At 38.6% G+C, this 20,996-nt stretch overlaps 1 protein-coding gene across 1 annotated transcript in view; it reads right to left on the bottom strand.

The window, feature by feature from the left end:
* LPIN2 (lipin 2) overlaps positions 1–17,490 on the bottom strand; it is a gene marked incomplete at both ends in the record, with an annotated part of 57,453 nt that extends 39,963 nt beyond the window's left edge. Inside the window, one exon of the mRNA XM_084252037.1 lies at positions 17,392–17,490. Coding sequence (XP_084108163.1) covers positions 17,392–17,490 — 99 coding nt within the window. The remainder of the gene's footprint in view (positions 1–17,391) is intronic.
* Between the last annotated feature and the right edge of the window lie 3,506 nt (positions 17,491–20,996).

The raw sequence follows: 20,996 nt of genomic DNA, 5'->3' as shown, positions 1-20,996 counted from the left end.
TAAAATAGTCCATCAGACTTTTCATAATCTGTAAATGATAATCTGTGAATGATATATATACACAACATGCTTATTCTGTCATGGCATGTACATCAATCAAGCAGCACTCAAGTGATCAATCTTTATAGTATTGCCTGATGGATGGTGGCAACTTTAAAATGAGTTTTGTTACAGAAATTTAAAAATTCTGACGATTACTTTTTTAAAAAAAGAAACTATTATTTCCTTTCAATTCTGGGATACTTACAGTTTATAGAAATTCACTCTTTTCACAAGAAGTTCTTAACAACATTGAAAAGCTCTAGTTGATGTGTCCATCAGATGTTTACACCTAACAAGACCACCCTTTTGTAAATGATACTACTACACATTACAAGTTTTACTGTATAACCACAACTAAGCCCCATCTATGCTGGACTAAGAATTTTTATTTCTTAAAATATCTGAAATGACTGGGTTTACTTTCATTTTTATGACAAACTAGACAATATTATATGTCTTTTCTAAACTGGAGATCCAAAACTAGACACAACGGCACAGATGTGGCCTGACTGACAGAGTACAGAACATGCCGGGTGCTGTAAAGATCTAGACACCTCCCCCATGGGGGATGGGTTATGCACTGGAAACTGCAGAGACAGGGCGGAACTTCTTGATCACAAAACTAAAAATGGAAAGAATCAGTAGACAGTAACGAAAATAATTAAAAGAAACCAAATGCATGAAATTCAAAAGGCCAGATAACCATTTGTGCATGAAATTCAACAGTGCCCACCATCAGATTTTTATCAAAAATTTTAAAGTGAATATACCAATATTTGGAATAAATGAGTTTTTAAGATACAACCAATAGCCAAAAGTTTAAGATTTGCTTAGGTTTTTTCCTGGGCATCAGCAAAATGAAAGTAAGCAATTGTGATAGGTAGTACTTTATAAATGAAATGCATCAGCAAATAGGTTCAAAATAGATTCCCCTCTTATAAAAACTGTCCAAGGTTATTTTAAAGTGATATGCACAATCAAAAATAAATTTTATTGGGGAAAAGAATAACCACTGAGATAGAGGCAGCTATTACACTATTTTAACAATTTCTAAATTGTTATCAATACAAAAATGAATACATTTGAGACCATTTACATACGTATCATCAAAATCTGTTTCCTAAGTTTACTTCACATATTATTCAATACCAGTATTGTTAATTAGTGGTACTACTACTCACAAACACACCTACACAGTTGTTACACGCCCATTACACATTAAGTGCTGTGTTAACCTATATATTATCTCATATAATCTTCGCAACTACCCATGAATTTATTATCAGTACTTCTGATTGTGGGGAAAGATTCAGGTGTCCACACTAAGTGGTAAAGCCAATATTCAAATTCAAGTCAAGTCTGATTCTTAAGTCTATGTCCTTGACATCATCTCTAAGTGACAAAAGTTCTAAGCAATGATGATGGAAGTCTTGAAATTCCCAGGATTTCCTGCTGCAAGTGGGCTGCTTTTAGCAACTTGAATTATTTTTATTTTTATTTATTTTAATGTTATTTGGTCACATAAATTTGAAATGATTACAGAGGACAAGAGATCATCAGGCTCAAGTCAAGTTGTCTTTAAGTCCCTATAGCTGTCTAATGTTCCCAGAGTCCCTAAGAGGGTAGAATTCAACTTAGAAGGTACCACTCAACTTTCAAAGTAGGAGATGAAAGGCAGCAATGGTACAAATGGCAGCACCTGTTGACAAGCCTCTACCTGGTCCAGGAAAATAGGGGCTAAGAGTCCCTCAGAGGGCTTGCCTCATCCTGTGAGGACTTAGTTGAGACATTTTCTAAAACATTTACTGCGTGCACAGTAGATGCTTTCGGGATCACATAGAATTTAAAGGAGGTTACAACTTAGACACAGGAACAGAAACCCCCTAAAGTGAATAAAAAGCTGTACCCCAGATAACTGATGATGGTAATCTTCACAAACCCAGCCTTCCTGAAAGTCACTCTTCATTTAAATTCAAATAAATGCCTCATTTTGTACTTCTCAGTCCCCCCTCCCCCCACTCAGCAGAATGTCATTTTATTTTATTTTATATTAGCTACCTTTTAATTCTTGCTTTACAAACTAAATGACAGGAAGTAGGAGCAGCACAAGGAATAGCCCTTGCACTCAGTGAGGGAGATGGTCCCCATACCCAGGAGCTCCAAAAAATAGGTGGTCCACTAACCCCATCTGATGTGATCTCTCTAAATCTAAAGTCCATGAAGAAAGCTGACAACTGCACATCTAAAATGCACTGAACCAAACATCTCGAGAACATGGCAGGTGCCTGGTGGAAATGCACAGAATCTGTAAACTAAAATGAAGTGTCTCCCAGCAAACATCTGGATACACCAAGTTTACCAGACAGCCTTTCCATGATGAAATAAGCTTATTTAGGAAAGGCCCTTCAGTGTAATATCTTTGCAGATTCAATTGAGAAATGATTACATAAAAAAAACTAATTCTTTTAAGAAAAATAGAGGATCTGCAATCCAGCTATTAAAATGTCCACTATGCTGGCCTGTGTCTGGTAAAATTTACTTTCATATAGTCGAAAGTAAGTACCTACTTCATGCCAGGTAGCAGAATGAGTCTTTATAATATAAATAAAATGCTGCCCTCTTTCCTTCATAGCCTCTTGGATCTAACAAGAGAAGACATAAATACCACCTTAACTTACATAAATGCCATGGGATGATGCCATTTTGGTGACATTTAGGAAGACTGGAGAAAGGGAAGGAAAAAAAGAGCTGTGTGGAGTCAAGGAAGGGTCAGGAAGCAGAAAACATTTTGTTCTAGGTCATAAATGTGTGTTAGGGGTCCCTTAGGCCAAGAAAAGGTGCATCCCCATGGACTGTCTCAGGGAAAAAAAACAGCACATAGAAAGAGCATGCTGAGTCTGAGGCCAAGGTGAGGTGATGCTAGGCTTCAGCATCTGTCTCAAGTACATCCTGTGGGCTGTGGTGTGAGGAAAGGTTGTGGTCAGGAAAATGACACAATCAGCCTGGGAGAAGGAGGATGAACTGGAGAAGAAGGAGACTGAAAGCAGAGACCATTTCAGAAGTCATTACAACAAATTCTAACAAAAGAAGTCACAGTTTTAGAAACAGAAGAGGAACAGGAGTGAGAATCAGTAAAACCCAATGACTGACTCAAAGCAAATGCTAAGGGAAAGGAAGCAGCTGGTTAGGAATCAGAGCAAAAAATACATCTGGCACCGTACTGTTGATACTGGTTAGTGAACAAACCAATTTAGACATGGAAATGAAGGCTAGATTTGATGGGGAATGTTCTATTAATGGTCATCTTCAAGAATATCACTTATTTCATTGGTACAAAGTTTTGTGTGCATAAAAATCATGCTGTGCTGTTTTTTAAAATGCAGTATTTCTTTAAAAAGTTTACTAACTCAGGCCTCTCTGGTGGCACAGGGGTTAAGTCTCAGCACTATGAAGCTATCCGCAGCCACTGCAGCACAAGTTCAATCCCTGGCCAGAGAGCTAACCCACATGACACAGCAGACCTCTCCTGTTTTGCCCACTGTCCCCCTCAGACGTGTATTTCAGTCAAATCACCTGTTCTGCCCTCCACTCTGTCTCTGGTGAATCCTCTCACCCTTCCCCCCAACCCCTGCACCTCTGGCCTGCACCTCAGTTAGTTCTTGCATGCATAAATAAAAATAAATCTTTAAAAAAAGGTTCACTAATTATGAATTTGAGCCAGGACAGAGACGCATCACTCCATGTAAAAGCCAGAGCACCCCCTCTGATAAAATTCCATGCCTACTCTTGCTACTTCTAAAATCAAGGTCATAAAATGGACTACAAAGTCCATTTGTAAAGTTTTAGGCCCTGTCCTATATCCATCTTCAGAGAAGATGTACTTCAGAGAAGATATCTAAAAATCTTTCTGAGCTGGCATCTGGACTCAGAAGACTTATTTCTTGAGAGATGAGTTTTAATCAGGGTAAGGTGCTCTTTGGAGTATTTGGGATTCTAGTCCGTGCCTACAGTTTAAGAGCTATCTTTTTAAAGAATATCAACCATAATCAGCTCCTCTGCTTGATGTGATCCTTAGAGAGTTTGCAATAGAATCAAGTTTTGATGGTCAAAAAAAGTAGAATCCTGGGACTTAATCTAGACATAAAAAGCTGTTGTCCACAATTCTGATGGAAATCCTGGTTTGGGAACTCCAGGCTTTATTGCATGAACTTTCTCCTCCCCATCCTGATGAAGCTTGAGAGAACAAAGTTGAAGTGTGAGACTTGTCCTATAAGGCACATCTATTACCTCGATGTGTGATCCAAACTTACCAAATTTTGAATTTTATGCATGTTAATAAACAAGCAGCTTACCTGATCATTTTATAGGCGTGAATTTTAGGATAGCAGTAGTTCTATCAAAAACCCATGTATAAAAAGTAGATTGGGAAGATTAGTTTCCTAGGGATTCCTTCCCTACTTACAATCCAACATTATTCAGTATCAACCTTCAGAATATAGAACAGGAGGGGACTTTCTCACCTGTTTTAGAATCTGAACAGATACATGATGTACAGAAGGTAACAATATGGTTCCCTGGATCACTGATAACATATCTCAGTCCCTCAAACACAGGAGTAAACCCCTAGTAGTAGCTATGTCTGTAATAACATGGGTCCCTGGCTTTGACATCAGGTAGCTGATAGAGAAGGAAGACAACTAACCCAAACTGGGTGACATAGATTTAAGTATGTATGAAGAGCCAAAGTGACTAAAACCGTAGGGCTGAAGCACCTGACTAGTGATCCAGAAGGTCACACGCTCAAGACACTGATATACCAAGCAGCCCTAGCTCTCGTTCTCTCATCATCTCTGTGAACAAAGGGTCCTAAGGTTCTTTGTTTGCTTGGCTGGTTCAAGAGCCCATTTCTGATGTCTGCAACAAAGGACATAAGTGCAGATAGGCTAAACTGATTTTGACTTGATAATGCCACCTGGAGTCCTCTATTACTCTCTCCACAAAAAACACTCTGGAAAAAATAGCAAGAAAATACCCCAAATGTAGCTAGTGATGCTTTCTCTGAATTGAAAAATTGGGCTTTTTTTTTTTTTTTTTTCAAATAAGAGGACATGAGGCTGGTTTTAGGCTTAGTTGTCAAGACTACTAAATTGATAAAACTCACATTCAAATGTTAAAGGTATTTTCTTTTTTAAAAGATTTATTTATTTATGCACACAAGAGCTGGTGTGTAGGCCAGAGGTGCAGGGGGGTGAGAGGATTCACCAGAGACAGAGTGGGTATTGACTGAAATACAATGCTGATGGGAGCAGAGGGTGAGACAGGTCTGCTGTGCTGTGGGTCACTTCCGTGGCCGGGGATCGAATTTGTGATTCAGCAGCTTGAGTGCTGATGTTAACCCCTTGCCACCACCAGGGAGGCCCACAATGTATTTTCTTTAAGGAGGGACAGAAACACAGATTTCTGCTCACTGGGCTCAGTTCTCTATGATTCCCCACAATCACTATCTAGAGTAATGTTCTAAAGAGGGAAGCTATGTTGCCACTTCAGCAATACAGCTCTTTCCCCGACTGGTGGCCCCAACTTTTTACTCAACAATTTGCTTCAGCTTTTCACCAAGCACTACTAAAGTAAGGACTATAACTGTTAACTATTTCACCTTTAAAAATCATCAATCCCCTGCTCTCCACCCTAGTCACTGACTGGTCCAATAATTTTCAAGACAATCTTGCAAAATCCAGTACTAATTTTCTTCTCAATCCATCCACTCCTGTTGGCTGCTCATTTTAATATTTTATAAGAAAAGAAGTTTTAATCTTCCTGGATGAGAAAACACATACAAATAAGAAAGTATGTATCCAACAGACTGTGAATCCACAGCACAAAATGGGAAAGATCAGGACAGCTTGGATGAGGACACATGAGCAACATGGTTAGAAAATGGCAAGAAGGGGTCGTGGTGTGGGTGCCCACAGCACCCTGCCCTTCCCCTTCCACGCATGCAGGCACTCACCAGTCATTAGTTTATCTCACCTCCAAACTAAATTTTTTTTGAAAGATTTATTTTTTTATTTATAGAAGAACTGGGGTACAGTCAGAAGTGCGGGAGGGTGAGAGAATTCACCAGAGCCAGAGCGGGGAGCAGAACAGGCAGACTGATGAAGTGCACTGCTGAGGGGAGCAGCGGGTGCAACAAAAGAGGCCCGTGCACCATGTGGGACCCTCGCCGGCGGCCAGGGATCAAACAGGCACTGCAGGGGCTGTGGGCAGCTTCACAGCCCAGCACTTAACCGCTGCGCCACGAAGGGAGGCCCCCCCAAACTAAATTTTGACAAAGAGAGAAGTGTCATGGTTCATCACCTCCTCAATGAACAGTGCTGGAACAGCGCTGAGTAACAGTAGGTCCTTAATGAATGTTTATTGGATCAATGTTTTAATCAATGAATAAAATGCAAGAGCTAGTGAAATGCAAAAAGAGGAAAGAATATAAACATTGCTTTGTAACCTGAAAGTGAAATTCAAGAGGTAAATTATATACATATATAACCACATATAAAAAAATACTAACAGTAGACGCTGACCTAATGTTTCAAAAGCAATGCTCAGATAATCAGAAACCAATGTCTTTCTCTGGGTGCTGAAGTCCTCACAGAAAAAAAATTGCATGTATGTTGTCTGTGTGAATGACAATTAAGAATGACACCCACTTCCGATGGGTGAATCTAAAAATACCCCAGTGAGAACAAACGATATCCTTGTAGGTAGCTCTGAAGATCACTGAGCAGCCCCACAGAAACTTGTGGTGAAAGAGAGCTGATGGTCTGTGAGAGGAAGTCAATGTGGGTAAGTCAGCTGAGGCAGAGGCAAAGCTGAGTGTGACAAAGAGCATACCATGACCCAAAATTATTACCAAAAACAGAGTGAAAGAGTAAACTAGGTATCATTTCCTACCAGTCCATCTAATCATATGAAAATGCCCAACATTAAATGCTATATGACACAACTGCCAAGCTAAATTACGAGTACAAATAGCTTCATTTTCCTAATTCATCTCCTTCAGTCATATAATCTGGTACAGATCAAGGAAAGCTACTCAATTTTACATCTATTTTTAGATGTCACCACATACAACAATGTGTTCCGTAAGTAGATCCTAAATTAGCAAGTCACCAGGAAAAGGGCCTCAACTTTTTTAACGTCCATAGCTCTCCCATGACCAAACCTGTTTTGAATTACTGAAGCTCTATAAAATTAAATGGTTCTCAATCCTGTATTTCTTTCTTGCTTTCTTTTTTTTTTTTAATTTATTTGTACAAGCACTGGGTACAGTCAGAAGCACGGGAGGGTGAGAGAATCCACCAGAGCCAGAGTGGGGAACAGAACAGGCAGAAGGACTGAAGCACACTGCTGAGTAGAGAAGCAGGCGCGGCAGGAGAGAGGTCTGTGCGCCATGTGAGACCCTCGCCGGGGGCCGGGGATTGAACCGGCGCTGCAGAGGCTGCGGGCAGCTTCACAGCCCAGCACTCAACTGCTGTGCCACCAGGGGAGACCCTCAATCCTGTATTTCTCTTAACCCCTTCTCTGCTCCTTTCCCAAACTGCAGGATCACACCTTGTAATGAAACTTTCTGATAACTCTTATCTTTTCTAGTTATGGCTAAAATATGCCCAGTTTTAATCTATATGTACAGGAGATGATAGAGTACAATGTTAGGGGGACATTTAATCTGACTGGAGGATAGAGGGAAACAGAAGTAAAATCATTAAGAAATGTAATGAGTTTAAGATTCTGTTTATGATTAATCATGAAAGATATTAAATTATGACAGTTAATGTCTGTGTAGTCATTAGACTGACTGACATATAAAGTTTTAAATGTGCACACCAACCAACTTGCTATGACAGTGGAATTTTTAAATTTCAAATAGGTGTACCTTGAGTTACTCAAAGATTTTTCTTAAAAAAAATTAAGGGGCCTCCCTGGTGGCCTAGGGATTAAGTTTCAGGTTGTCACCTCTATGGCCCAAGTTCAATCCCTGGCCACAGAGGTGACCCAAATGGCGCAGCAGACCTCTCCTATCTTGTCCGCTGCTCCCCTCAACAGTGTATTTCAGCAGATCCACCTGTTCTACTCTGCACTCTGTCTCTGGTGAATCCTCTTACCTCCCACACCTCTGTCCTGCACCTCAGTTCTTCTATGCATAAATAAATAAATCTTTAGAAAAAAAATTAAGACATACTTTTAAAAAAAAGATTTATTTATTTGTGCATACAAGAACTGGGGTACAGGCCAGACGTGTGGGGGGTTGAGAGGATTCACCAAAGACAGAGTGGGGAGCAGAACAGGTAGATCGACTGAAATGCACTGCTGAGGGGAGCAGCTGGGGAATCAGAAGCAGTCTGCTGCACCATGTGGGTAGCTCCTTGGCTGGGGAGTGAACTCATGCTGCAGTGGCTGCACACAGCTCCATAGGTTTCATCTTAACCCCTTGCACCACCAGGGAGGCCCAATTAAGACATATGTTATACAAGGTAAAATTAACCCTTTTGTAACATATGGTTTTACCCACACAATCATGTAACAGCTACTGTAATCAAAATACAGAACTGGATCAAACCCTAAAAAGCTGTCAGCACCCCTTTGTAAGTCAATCCTTTTCCCCTTTCCTCTGCCAACCACTGATCTGTTTTCTATCCCTATAGTTTGCATTTTCCACAATTCCACATAAATGGTACCATAGAGTATACAGCCTTTTGAATATGACTTCTTTCACTTAGCATAATGTACCTAAGATTAATCAATATTGTTGTATATATCAACAATTTGCTCCTTGATAATTTTAAGCAGTATCACCCTTGTATGGAAGGATGTACCCAAGTTTATCCATCCATCAACGGAAAGTCCTCTGGGTTGTTTCTAGTTTTTGATGATTACAAATAAAGCTACTAAAAAGACCTGTGTACAGATTTTTGTGTGACTCTATTTCATTTCATTTGGGTAAATACTTAAGAGTGGGGTTGCTTGGATGCATTTTTGCAAGGTTGTTTTTGCAGCTATTGTTTTAAAGATGTCTTTAGTGCACTTGGATAGTCTGAAATTAAAAAAAAAAAAATCCTCAAATTATTTACACACCGGCAGTAATTTAACTGTTTTATAAGTTTGGAGTTTCATATGTGGCATTTGCTTAAAATACAGATTCACTTATACTGATGATAGTTCAAACATTTATTCTTCATTTACTCTATCCATGTTTAAACTACACATATCTGTAGCAAACCACATATAGCCTTAAACTACAGTTCACATGTTTTACCCAGTAGTCTTCCCAGTTCTTAGCTACGGGAAAAAAAGAGAACACTAAATTCTATCTTTTCCAAATGTCATTTTACATGCCTCATCTCATTTAATCCTCACAATCAGGTGAGGTATATGCTATATACATTATACTAGTAAAAAAAACTTGGGCTTAGAAGATAAGCAACTTAACTATAACACAGTGACAGATACAAAAGTTCAGACATGTCAGTCTTGAAGGCCCACATTCTTGTTACTGTATCTTGGCACATTAAACTCCGAATAACACATGCAAAGTTTGCATGATTTTCATAACTATGTTTAAGTAGTTATTTCATAAATGCTTGTAGAAGGCTAAGTTGATACTTCCATGGAAAAACATCAAATGAAAAATGTTAAGCTTTTTGAATAGCCTTACAAATATGATTACATAATGATCATAAATGTTTTAAGCAATATATGCTTATCTTAAACTTTCTAGTATTGAGAGAATTAAGTGGCTAACCTATTTTGGTGGTATCATTAATAACCATAAGCAACTCTAAAATAAAATAGGAAATTTGATCATTTGGGTTATGTTCACATACAAGGCACACCATTCTTAGCAGGTTTCTATGGAAACATACATAGTATGTCAGTAATGACCATCACTGCAGTGTATACTCTGTAAGATACAATTTCCCTGAAATATTTTGTGTTGGAAGTTCTTTCTATTTACTCATTGACATAAAATCAAGAATGGACATTGTGATTTATCTATACTAAAAATTAAAGCTATGATTTTAGAAACAAATGACTATTCCTGTAGTTTGCAGGACTAGGAGAAAAAAAAATGTTAAACTTCATTCACCTGCATCTCATCATCTCCAAAATATCCTCAGTTAAATTCACAAATGAATTAAGGTGAAACTATCAATGGATCACAATTTTTGTATTTATGTACAAATTTACAAATAAATTGTATTTATTCCCTGGGTTCAAAGTCCTCAACCTGCATCACATGGTAACCTGGTTAAGGCCAGGTAGGAACAAGCCAGACGAATTACCCCAGTAGGATTTAAAGGTCACTGCAGCTACTCTGACTAACTCAACGGCCACTACGTTATCAAATACATGCAAGCCCATAGTTCACAGTACAAGTACCCTCAAAAACTCAAGGTTAAAAAGCTTATCATCAAGAAGTTAGATAGACAAAGTACCTGTCTTAGAAAGAAAGCTAAACTTTAGAAAAAGAATGCAGACTGCATTTATCAAAAAGAAAATAATTCAATTCTTAAAATAAGTTTGGTTTTAGTGATAATCTGAGGCATTGTGTCATTTGAGTGGGTTGTGTGTCTATTAAGAAAATACACAGCCTCGGGCCTCCCTCGTGGTGCATGGCTTGGAGTCTCAGTGCTATCAAGCTACTGCTGGCCACTGCAGCGCGAGTTCAATCCCCAACCAGGGACCTAACCCACATGGCACAGCAGACCTCTCCTATCTTGCCCGCTGCTCCACTCAGCAGTGCATTTCAGTGGCTCTGCCTGTTCTGCTATCCATTCAGTCTCTGGTGAGTCCTCTTACCCTCTGCACCTCTGGCCTACACCCCAGTTCTCATATGCATGGATGAATAGGATAAATCTATAAAAAATAAAATTAAAAAAAAATACATAGCATCCCTGTGCATTCAAAACAAGTACCTTTTCCTTTAAATGTGTTTATTTTCTCTGAAATTTTTTCATAACAATGCAGGCTCTGATACTAGGCCAGTTTCCACCCCACTACAAATACTAGGAGACCTTCTCTAGGAGGCAAAGTTCCCTCAGTTTCAAGAGCATACTTGTCTTCAGTGTAAGAAGAAATGATGACTAATCCAAGTATGGAAAATGATGACAATTCACTAACAGACCACTCATCAGTGAAGAGTACTAAACAAAGCCACAAGAGCCTGAGTCCACACTGGACCTAACAGGTATATATGTCCAAAAGCTATCTTCATTAAGTCTGACTAAATTGTAAACCCCTGGGAAACTTCTGAAAATACAATGTCTTAGCGGAAAGGCTAAAATGAGCCCTCTGGTATTAAACTAAAATTGGAAGTCTCCATGGACAGATGCACAAATGTTTATGTGCTTTTTCCTTAGAATACATACATTAGTATCTTAGTTCTCTCTATTAAGAGAACATAGAATCAAAGATATTCTAGAAGCAGCAAGTAAACCTAAAGCCCAGATCTTGGTTTCTAAATACGCTCTTCAATAAATAAAATAAACTTGGAGAAGTGGTTGATCACCGGCCAGGGGCAGGGGCAGGAAATACAAGATGATGCTGGTACATTTAGAGTATCAGAAGATAAGAAAATGTTCAAAATCAAAATAGGGGCATGTTAGAAGAACACAGGAGCCAAAGTGAAAGAACTCTCAATGGCTAAAGTTAGAACACTGAGCAACAAAATAATAGTATTGAATTAGCACCAACAGAATTATTAATGCATCTACACTAATATAAATAAGTTGGGAAAAGAGACAGTTCTCAAGATGCAATTCTAATTAATACAAATAAAATAGCAGAAATTGAATTCCACTATTAAAACACCACAGAAATAATTGTGTTAACAAATAGAGGGCAAAAGTTTGAAGAGAAACAAGATGTTTGCACATCTTCCCCCAAGATAAGTATTCATTACAAAGGAAAAGCAGTAACTTTACAGTAGAGAAACCTGGTAGCATCACTTTAATAAAGTGATCAAGGGAAACTTCATCAGTAAAACAAGACACATAGGCATCAGGACCTGTACAAGACTCAACTGCACACTCCTGTGGTATTCTTGCCAAAAATACATGCTCTCCATCTAAGCAGGAGACACCATTTGACAAACTCAAATTGAGGACAACTCTATAAAATAACCAATGAATACTCATAAAAAGTGTTAAGGTCATGAAAAACAAGGAAGATTAAGGCACTGTCATTGACTGGAAAACAGCAGTGACATGACAGCTAAATGCAAGGTGGGACTTTGGATTGGGCCCTGAAACAGAAAAAGGACTTTAGCCAAAAAAGAAACCTGAAGTCTGTATTTTAAAGAACAAATAAAACAAATCCTGGGCTCCCTGCCCCCTTCAATTCTGATTCAGGCTAAGAAATTTGTATTTTATATTTAAAGTTCAGCAGGTGTTTCCAGTGGTGAGTCAGACTTGGGAATCACCAAGGAATTCTGATCACCAGGCCACTCCCCAGATTACAGGTACAAGTGACTCCCAAATGGCAGTTTATCAAGCTGTTTCTGCTGACCACAAGCAAATGGGTCAATTCCCAATCTCCTCTTGAAAACCTCGGTGTATGGAGAGTGAAAAGAATGGAAGGTATATTTCCCACTTCTCTCCATGAAGGAATGACTTTCCCAATACAATTTCAATCTTATGACTGAATATCAATCTATAATGGTTAAAGACTTCATGCTTCCTTAGAATAAAAGATGACAAATTAGTTTTACAATCTCAGTTACTGCCTAGCTGAAGATGGCCTATTTACAGTTCAAGTGGAGTTCAGTTAAGTCTCAGAGTGTAGTAACTCCCTAGATTACAAAGCTCTCACTTCAGCTTACCCTGTGATTCAGTTTAGGCAGGTTTCTAATGAGTATTTTCTATTCAGACATGGGCAAAGGCTAAGATGGTACATCAAGGGCACACAAACTTCTAAACATGCTTTCATGAGCATTAAAATAATGTTCTAAGGCCACCGTATTGTTATTTCTATCCTTTGAAAAACATCTTTTCTAAAAACCTTAAATTAAGCAAAGTAAGAGCATGGACAATGATTTTAGGTTATGTAATGGCTTCAAAGAAGAAACAAAAAAAATCCTTTTCTAGAACAATAAGCTAAACAGTAAAAAAAATATTTTACCTAAGATCAATTAAGAAATAATGTGGAACACACAAAAGTTTTCTTCTCTAGAACTGATGTCTATAATTTTTTCTTCAGTATAACTGGTATGATCTTGAATATTTAAAACCTAAGATATGAATATGAGGCATAAATTACATAGAGAAGCATTTTCCCAAAAGAGGTGCGATTTTTATTTAGATCCTTGTACAAAGTTGTGTCCAGACCCTGTTTTCTGGGCCTGTATCTGACTCTTGAACAACTAAAGACACAGGGATGGGAGCACATCTTATCTTTCTGATGTTCAAAACCAAGTGACCAGCACCTGCAGCAGATTGACAACACATTTCTCCTAGTCGGCTGAGTGAAACAGTTTAGTTTACTGGGAATATGTGATCAGGAAACCAGTATCTAAGTATTTAGCTACCCAGAGTAGCTAATAATTTACATATGTTATAGTAAATGCAAATAAAGTCTATCTGTGAGCCTCTAGTGTGTGATAATATATATCTGCTGAAGAAAATTCTGTTTTCGTTAACAGTTCAACCATTCACTCTATGTTATTGTGGGGCAGAGGTGTGCGCGCGCATGTGTTTTCATTATAAACCGTCTCTAAGTTTTTTCTCAGAGAGAACAGATGGGGTCATAAATATACAAATGGATGATAAATAATCTTTAAACAATATAGACATTATGTTTGGCCAAAGCTTCTCATCCACCTGTGCCCAAAATTCCTGAGTTCATTTGTGGCATCAAGATTAAACAAGGCAACCCTCCCTGATGGCACAGGGGGTTAAAATCTCAGCGCTACCAAGTATCACCAGCCACTGCGACATGAGTTTGATCCCCAATCAGGGAGCTGACCCACAAGGTGCTGCAGACCTCTGCTTTCTTGTCCACTGCTCGCATCAGCAGTGTATTTTAGTAGAGCTGCGTGTTTTGCTCCCGACTGTCTCTGGTGAATTCTTTCACCCCCTGCACCTCTACATCCAGTTCTTATATGCATAAATAAAATAAATCTTTAAGAAAAGGAAAAAAAAAATTTAAACAAGGCAATTAAGTCTGGAAACAAAGATTCAAAGAGAATTTATTCCCCAAAACTGCTTAATAAAATCTCCCCATTACTTCTGTGAAGAAATGAAATTCTATTCAACTAAGTATTTTTTAGTTTTATGAACACTGCCCATTGTGGATTGGAAGAAAGTATTTGGTTTCAGATTCATTCACCTACTGCTGTTCTAGGATTTCAGGCCACGACAGGAAGTCAAGGCAAATGTGCGAGAGGGAGTGGGGGCTGGTGGGTGGCAATGCTCATCACCAGGTCCTTTGATAAAGGGTGCAGAGGAACAAGGATGGAGCGCACCACCCTCAAGATTTCCTGAAGACTCCTGCAGCTGGTAAGGGCATGAAGACCCAAGGCCAAGTCTCACTTCTGCCCCATTAGGCTGTCCTCAACCTTTGTGTACAGGGTTTTCATCTCTAAATAAGAGCCCTCCAGAATCCCTTCCTCCTCTAAAGCACAGAACTCAATTTTTTTTTTATAATAAATTTTATTGTTATATTCCCCATACAATTGCAGCCCCCCCATTCTGACCCCAATCCCTCCCCTCCCGCCCCCGCCCCCCTAAAAGTGTCTCTGGTTCATAGTTTTTTGTTGATTTTGATTTTCACTTTCTTGTAGTTATTCATTTTCCTGGTCCCTTATTTAAGTTTTCTAGATTCCTGCTATGAGTGAGACCATCCGGTATTTTTCTTTTTCTTTTTGGCTTATTTCGCTGAGCATGATCCCTTCCAGCGCCATCCATGTTGCTGCAAATTGCATGTGTTTATCTTTTTTGAATGCTGAGTAATATTCCATGGTATATATGGACCACATCTTCTTGATCCAGTCATCTATTTTTGGGCATTTGGGTTGTTTCCAAAGCTTAGCTATTGTAAACAGTGCTGCTATAAACATAGGGGTGCAGGTGTTCTTTGGAATTGATGTTTCAGCACAGAACTCAATTTTACAAGCACTTACAGGGTTCCAAGTTTGATCTCCTGAGTTTGAACTTCCATAGGATATTCTGCTCCAAAAATGCAATGAATGTAATTTTAAATAAGTAGAGGAAAATAAGGCCAGCAGATTATTTTGGAACTTTGGGGTATTTGAATATGAAGATATGTGGCCTTACCAAAGGAATTATCTTTACTTATTTAAAAATTATGAACGATTAAAAAAAAAATCACAATGTATGACAAAGCACCAAAGTTAAAATTTTTTTTTTTTTTTGAGATTTACACATTTACATTCCAAACACATGAAGTCATAAGGAAAGAGCCCTTTCACCTTCCAACAAGTGGTGTGCTCAGAGGGCATATGACTAGTAAGGAGTGTCTGGGCCACTGAGGGACTGGACCCTAGAAACCAGGATTCTCCTGTCCCTAGACACACACACCCAGGTTATAAAGTCTGACTCCTATATAATCAGTACAGTTTATTAAGTCGATATCAAATCCAGTGTCCTGAACACCAACCATTTAGAAAATCCAAGTTTCACTGGGGGGCAGGGAGCTGACTCACACATTAACGTAAAAGGGAAGTGTTACTAAAATGCAAGCTAGTCAAATACCCTTGACCTCCCTATAGAAGGAAGAATAAGAATATCTTTCAGTAATGGGGGGGTTGTGTGATAATAAGCTACTGTTCCCTAGTCAATTTTTAAATATTTCATAAAGTGAATATGTTGAATATATGTGTTCACTATTGTCCCTTTTGACTTTTATAGCACATGTGCATGGGTATGCGGGCGCGCATGCGCACACACGTGCACACACACACACTCACTCTATACCATTAAAATGAAAATTTCTAAATTCCCTTTCAGTAGCATTTGACTTCCAATCACATTCAGCAATGTCTATTTCCATCAGTCTCTAAGAACACTGAGCAAGTACACTTTCGCCAACAGGCAAAAGCAAAACGTATAAAAATATGGTAACATTTTTGAAGGTGACAATTTTTCTTTTAACTTTAAACTAAAACTAACCTGATCATGCGCCACAGATTTCAGAAGTTGTCTAATTTTTGTCTTATTTTATACTTTTCATAAATGCACATAGCCTTAGTTTTCTAATAACTTTACTCCACTGCATTTTGCTTTATATTACATTTTTTTAAAGATTTATTTTATGATTACAAGAACTGGGGTACAGGCCAGAGGTGTGGGAGGTGAGAGGATTCACCAAAGAAAGAACAGGGAACAGAATAGGAAGATAGACTGAAGTACACTGCCGAGGGGAGCAGCAAGCAAGGCCAGAGGTGTGGGAGGTGAGAGGATTCACCAAAGAAAGAACAGGGAACAGAATAGGAAGATAGACTGAAGTACACTGCCGAGGGGAGCAGCAAGCAAGCCAGGAGAGGTCTGCTGCGCCATGTGGGTAGTTTCCTACCTGGGGATCGAACTTGCGCTTCAGAGGCTGCAGATAGCTTCACAGTGCTGTGCTCAACTACCTGCGCCACCAGGGAGGCCCCTGCTTTAGATTACTTTTAAAGGAAAAGTGTCCTAAGTAGAGTTAATTTCATTGTACTTCAATGATTTTGTTTACCTAATGCAGACTTCTAATCTTACATAAGCTTATATATCTTATAGCTTTCATATTCTCTAAGGAGAGAAACTAGACAAAATTTGGATTTTCCCAATACATTGCAAACTTGTAATTTTTTGTTGTTCGTAATCACAGAAGGCTGCAGTCACTTTTCAAATCATGTATCAGAATAAAATGCCATCTTCAAAATGTTAGTTTAATATTCAAAAAATTTTGGTGGTAGCCATATAACTTTTAAATGTTTTTTCTTAATTCCTCAGCTACTGCACTCAGATGCAGAGAGAATGTGAAACTGAACACATTTAGTTTGAAATCTAGTTTTTTAAAAAAGTTTCAGTTTAAAGCAGCAACATCATTTTCCCTTTCAACCCTCCCCCAGGCATAAAGCTGTCATTTATTAAGTAACAGAAAAAGAAAAAGGAAGAAAAATGGTGTAATATTAATGAGGGAGAACAGGTAGTCAAAGAACTCTGTTCAAGCTGATATTTAAAAGTTCATTACATTTTCCAAAGAAAAGGCCTTAGCCAATTTCTTCTGGTAGGTTTCCTCCCCTCCTTCTCAGGATAATCTGCTGGAGTAAGCAAACAAAGAGAAAGGGATGTAACTCACCAGGATACTAGAAGGTGCTTTTCCATGGTAAACATCTTCAGTTTTAACTGAGCCTTCATGAATCTTCTCATCTTCACTATCATCTTCTAAGTAAAACATCTTAAAAACTGAACTAGCCTACCAAGCATGTTTTTTTTCAGACATAAAGGTACACTTCTAAATCACCAAAACAGAAAGCCGTTCTGTTTTAACAAACTAAGTGCAAACTGTTTGCAGACACTGTATTATGGTTAAAACTGAAAGGAAATGGTTCTTAAAAAAAAAAAAAGGGCAAAACATACAGGACTTTACCAATAAGATTTGCTCAAAATGTCTCAACCCCTTCTCTCCAAGGGAGATAAGCAGGGGCATGGGACAGGCTGTGCCATGTGTTTACACTGATAGGTACCAAGTCCTGCCCAATCACATGACAGTCACTTCAGTTTCCATGTCAAGGGACAGGGATTGAGTTAATGATTCTTTAAATCAATGACATTTCATTTTCAAAAATAAAAAACAACTATACAGATGCAAAAGCAATGTTATATAAATTAATCATGTAAGGGAAATAGCTGCTGTATATTTTCTAAGCATCAATGAACTGCCCAGGTTATATATGCTTTATAGAACTCAATTACTAAAGTTTCTTTATTTTGGCATACTGGCATGATTCTATATATTTTCATAATTCTGGATGGGAGATAATCTATTTGACACTATAAATAATGAACAAATAATAATTTACTGTCATAATTATATTGATATGTGGTAAAAATGTGATACAGTAATGAACACTTTACTTACCGTTAAGAATATGACACAATGCAACATGTAAAATCCAAACATTCCTAGTATTTCCTTTCCAGCTCTCAGTAAGTCAAGATACAGAAAAGTGAATTTTTCTAAAAATCTAAAATACTAACACAAAGCGAAGCAGTTAATTTCTAACTAAAACATACTATTTTATTTAAGACTAAATCTAGGAGTGTGTTGTTCATTACAAATAGTGACCAACATCAGACGATATCTGCACTATGGCTACTACCAATTGAGATGCGCTATAGGCATAAAATATGCGGCTCCCATTTTATTTCTATTGGACAACACTACTCTAGGGTCCTGAAACAATCTTGAGAGCATGAGAAAGAGGGGTGGGGGAAGGAGGATATCTAGACAAAGTTGTGTTAAGAAGATGTGAAGGTGACAGAATTCTTTATCATTTCCTTGAAGTATTTAGTTAAGTCACTGACAATATACTAGCTGAACCTCATATTTAAAGATGTTTACATTAGGGGCCTCCCTCATGGCCTGTCTCAGCGCTATCACCACTGCAGCCTGAGTTCAATCCCCAGCCAGGGAGCTAACTCACATATGGCACAGCAGACCTCTCCTGTCTTACCTGCTACACTCCCCTCAGCAGTGTATTTCAGTCAATTGTCTATTCTGTTCCCCACTCTGTTTTTTGTGAATCCTCTCACCACCCCACACCTCTGGCCTGTACCCCAGTTCTTGTATGCACAAATAAATAAATCTTTTTTTAAAAATTGGGTGTTGCCAATGGAAAAAATGCAGGGAGAAATGAGAAGCTGGGGAGCAGGGAAGTGAGTAGGGCATAAGGAGGAAGGAGATTGGAACAAACTACTTAAGATGGGGGGTGCAGAAAAGAAATAAAATGTGGGAGACTGAGAAAATACACAGTGGAATAATGAAAAGGGAAAACTAAGTAGGAGGGTGGCTAGAGGGATGAAGACACGGAGAAGAGTAAAATGAAGATAAATATTTTGCATTCTAAATATGAGAAAACTGAGGCCCAGAATGTGTTCAAGCAATCAGACAAAAGTCACCCACTTAGATTCACTACTTTTAGCCTGATGACAGGTTCATACAAGAGAAATGCTAAGGGGAGAGGATGGATGCTAACAGGAGAAATCCAGGAGGGCAGAGGTTGATAGGGATGAACTCTGCTGGGGCAACTTTTACCTCAAACATCTCTTACACAACAAGCAGGCCCCAGCCAGCCCCTTTGGCTTCCTGCTAGTCTTGGTATTGTTTTCACTGTTTGTGTCAATGACTCACAGAATGTTCTGACTGCAAGGGAGCATGCACCATGGACCCAAAGAGGGTGAGCTCATCTTCCAAACAGCTATTTACACACCTCCAGTTTCTTCCTTCAGTGACCTGACCTGTGGCATCTGACCCTCCAGAGAGTAAACCCACATTTTAGGTTCCAGCCCATCACCTATGTGGTGGCATTTTTCAGGACTTCAACTCAGCATCCTGTTCATATTCCACAGCAATGATACTAGTTAAAATAGATTCCTTCTTTATTTCTGTTTTCTATTTCCTACTACTGACCATTTAACTATATGAAAAGTAGGTATAAATAGTTTCCTAAGAGGTATAAAGATTTCTTTAAAACTTCCTAATCTGAAATTTGCTAATTTGAAAGTTGGACAAACCCATAAGTTCAAACAGAAATACCTTTACACCACAAAGCTGTTCTGATTCTAACAAGGAACATGAAAGCAATCTGCTCCCCCCAGTGCCCATGCTGTGGAATAGCAACACAATTCATCTGGGTTACCAATGAGTGAGAAAACAGTTTCATTAGTAAGAAATGATGAAAAACTTTTTATAAGCCTGGGTTGCAGAGACTTCATAATCCCCACTGTAATTGTTCTATAAAGAGAATTAACTCAAGTGTGTTTCTGCATTTTCAAGGCCACTCTTGACACAGGGATCACAGTCCGCCTAATACAGGATTCTTGTTTAATTTGAAACCAGAGAGGTAATACTGAGAGTTGTCTGGCTATAGCAGTCAAGTTTACCTGTCTGATCATTAAGAGAGCAAAGGTAAACAGTTCAATTAAAGATCTGAAGAATCATGGTCTGGCTTGTGTCATTAATTCTAGACAGTAATTCTGTGCCCTACTCAAAATCCCCAGGGCAAAGCCAAACAGGGTTCCTGGGGTTTCCTCTGCCTCACAGTGAATGGATAAGTATGCTGTGAGAGTGCCCCCCTCCTATTAGTCACAACTATATCTATTTAAATGTCTGCCTCCTCCTTCTCTCATTTTACCCTCTGAATAGCAGCTTGTCATCCCCCTGTCCCCATGGTGATACTCAGGGGTAACAACTGTATACATACAACTTTCTGTACTAGGGATACCCCATTTCAAATACCCAAGAAATCCTGTTGAAATGTAAGCTGTATTATGAAATTTGAAAGCTGCAAATAATTTTAAAAGTGTGGTGCTTCAATGTTTTCAGAAACAAATCTTTGCTATAAACACAACAGCACACCCATATATCACAAGACTAAGTAAGACGAAACCGAGTGAAGTTACTTCAGAAGAATAGTGTTAGTTTTCTCCAGTCAGGTCAATAAAGCTGGGCAAGAGCTGTTTACATTAACACATCCAAAGAAAAATTAGTGAACATCACAAATTTTAAGATTAATACCAGGTCAGACCTGAGTCTGCCATACTCAACATCCCTTGACCCTTACAAGGAATTTCCCCTTCTACTGCTGGTTCTGCCCATCTACAACTCAGTATTTCCTGGGCCACTCAAAAAACTGATAGTCATTTTGTTGCTATGACTTTGCCTCTTTAAAATAATCACAA

Source organism: Talpa europaea (genome assembly GCF_964194135.1).
Source record: "Talpa europaea genome assembly, chromosome: 13".
In the NCBI taxonomy this organism is placed as follows: Eukaryota; Metazoa; Chordata; class Mammalia; order Eulipotyphla; family Talpidae; genus Talpa; species Talpa europaea.
This window is presented reverse-complemented; position numbering and strand designations above follow the sequence as displayed.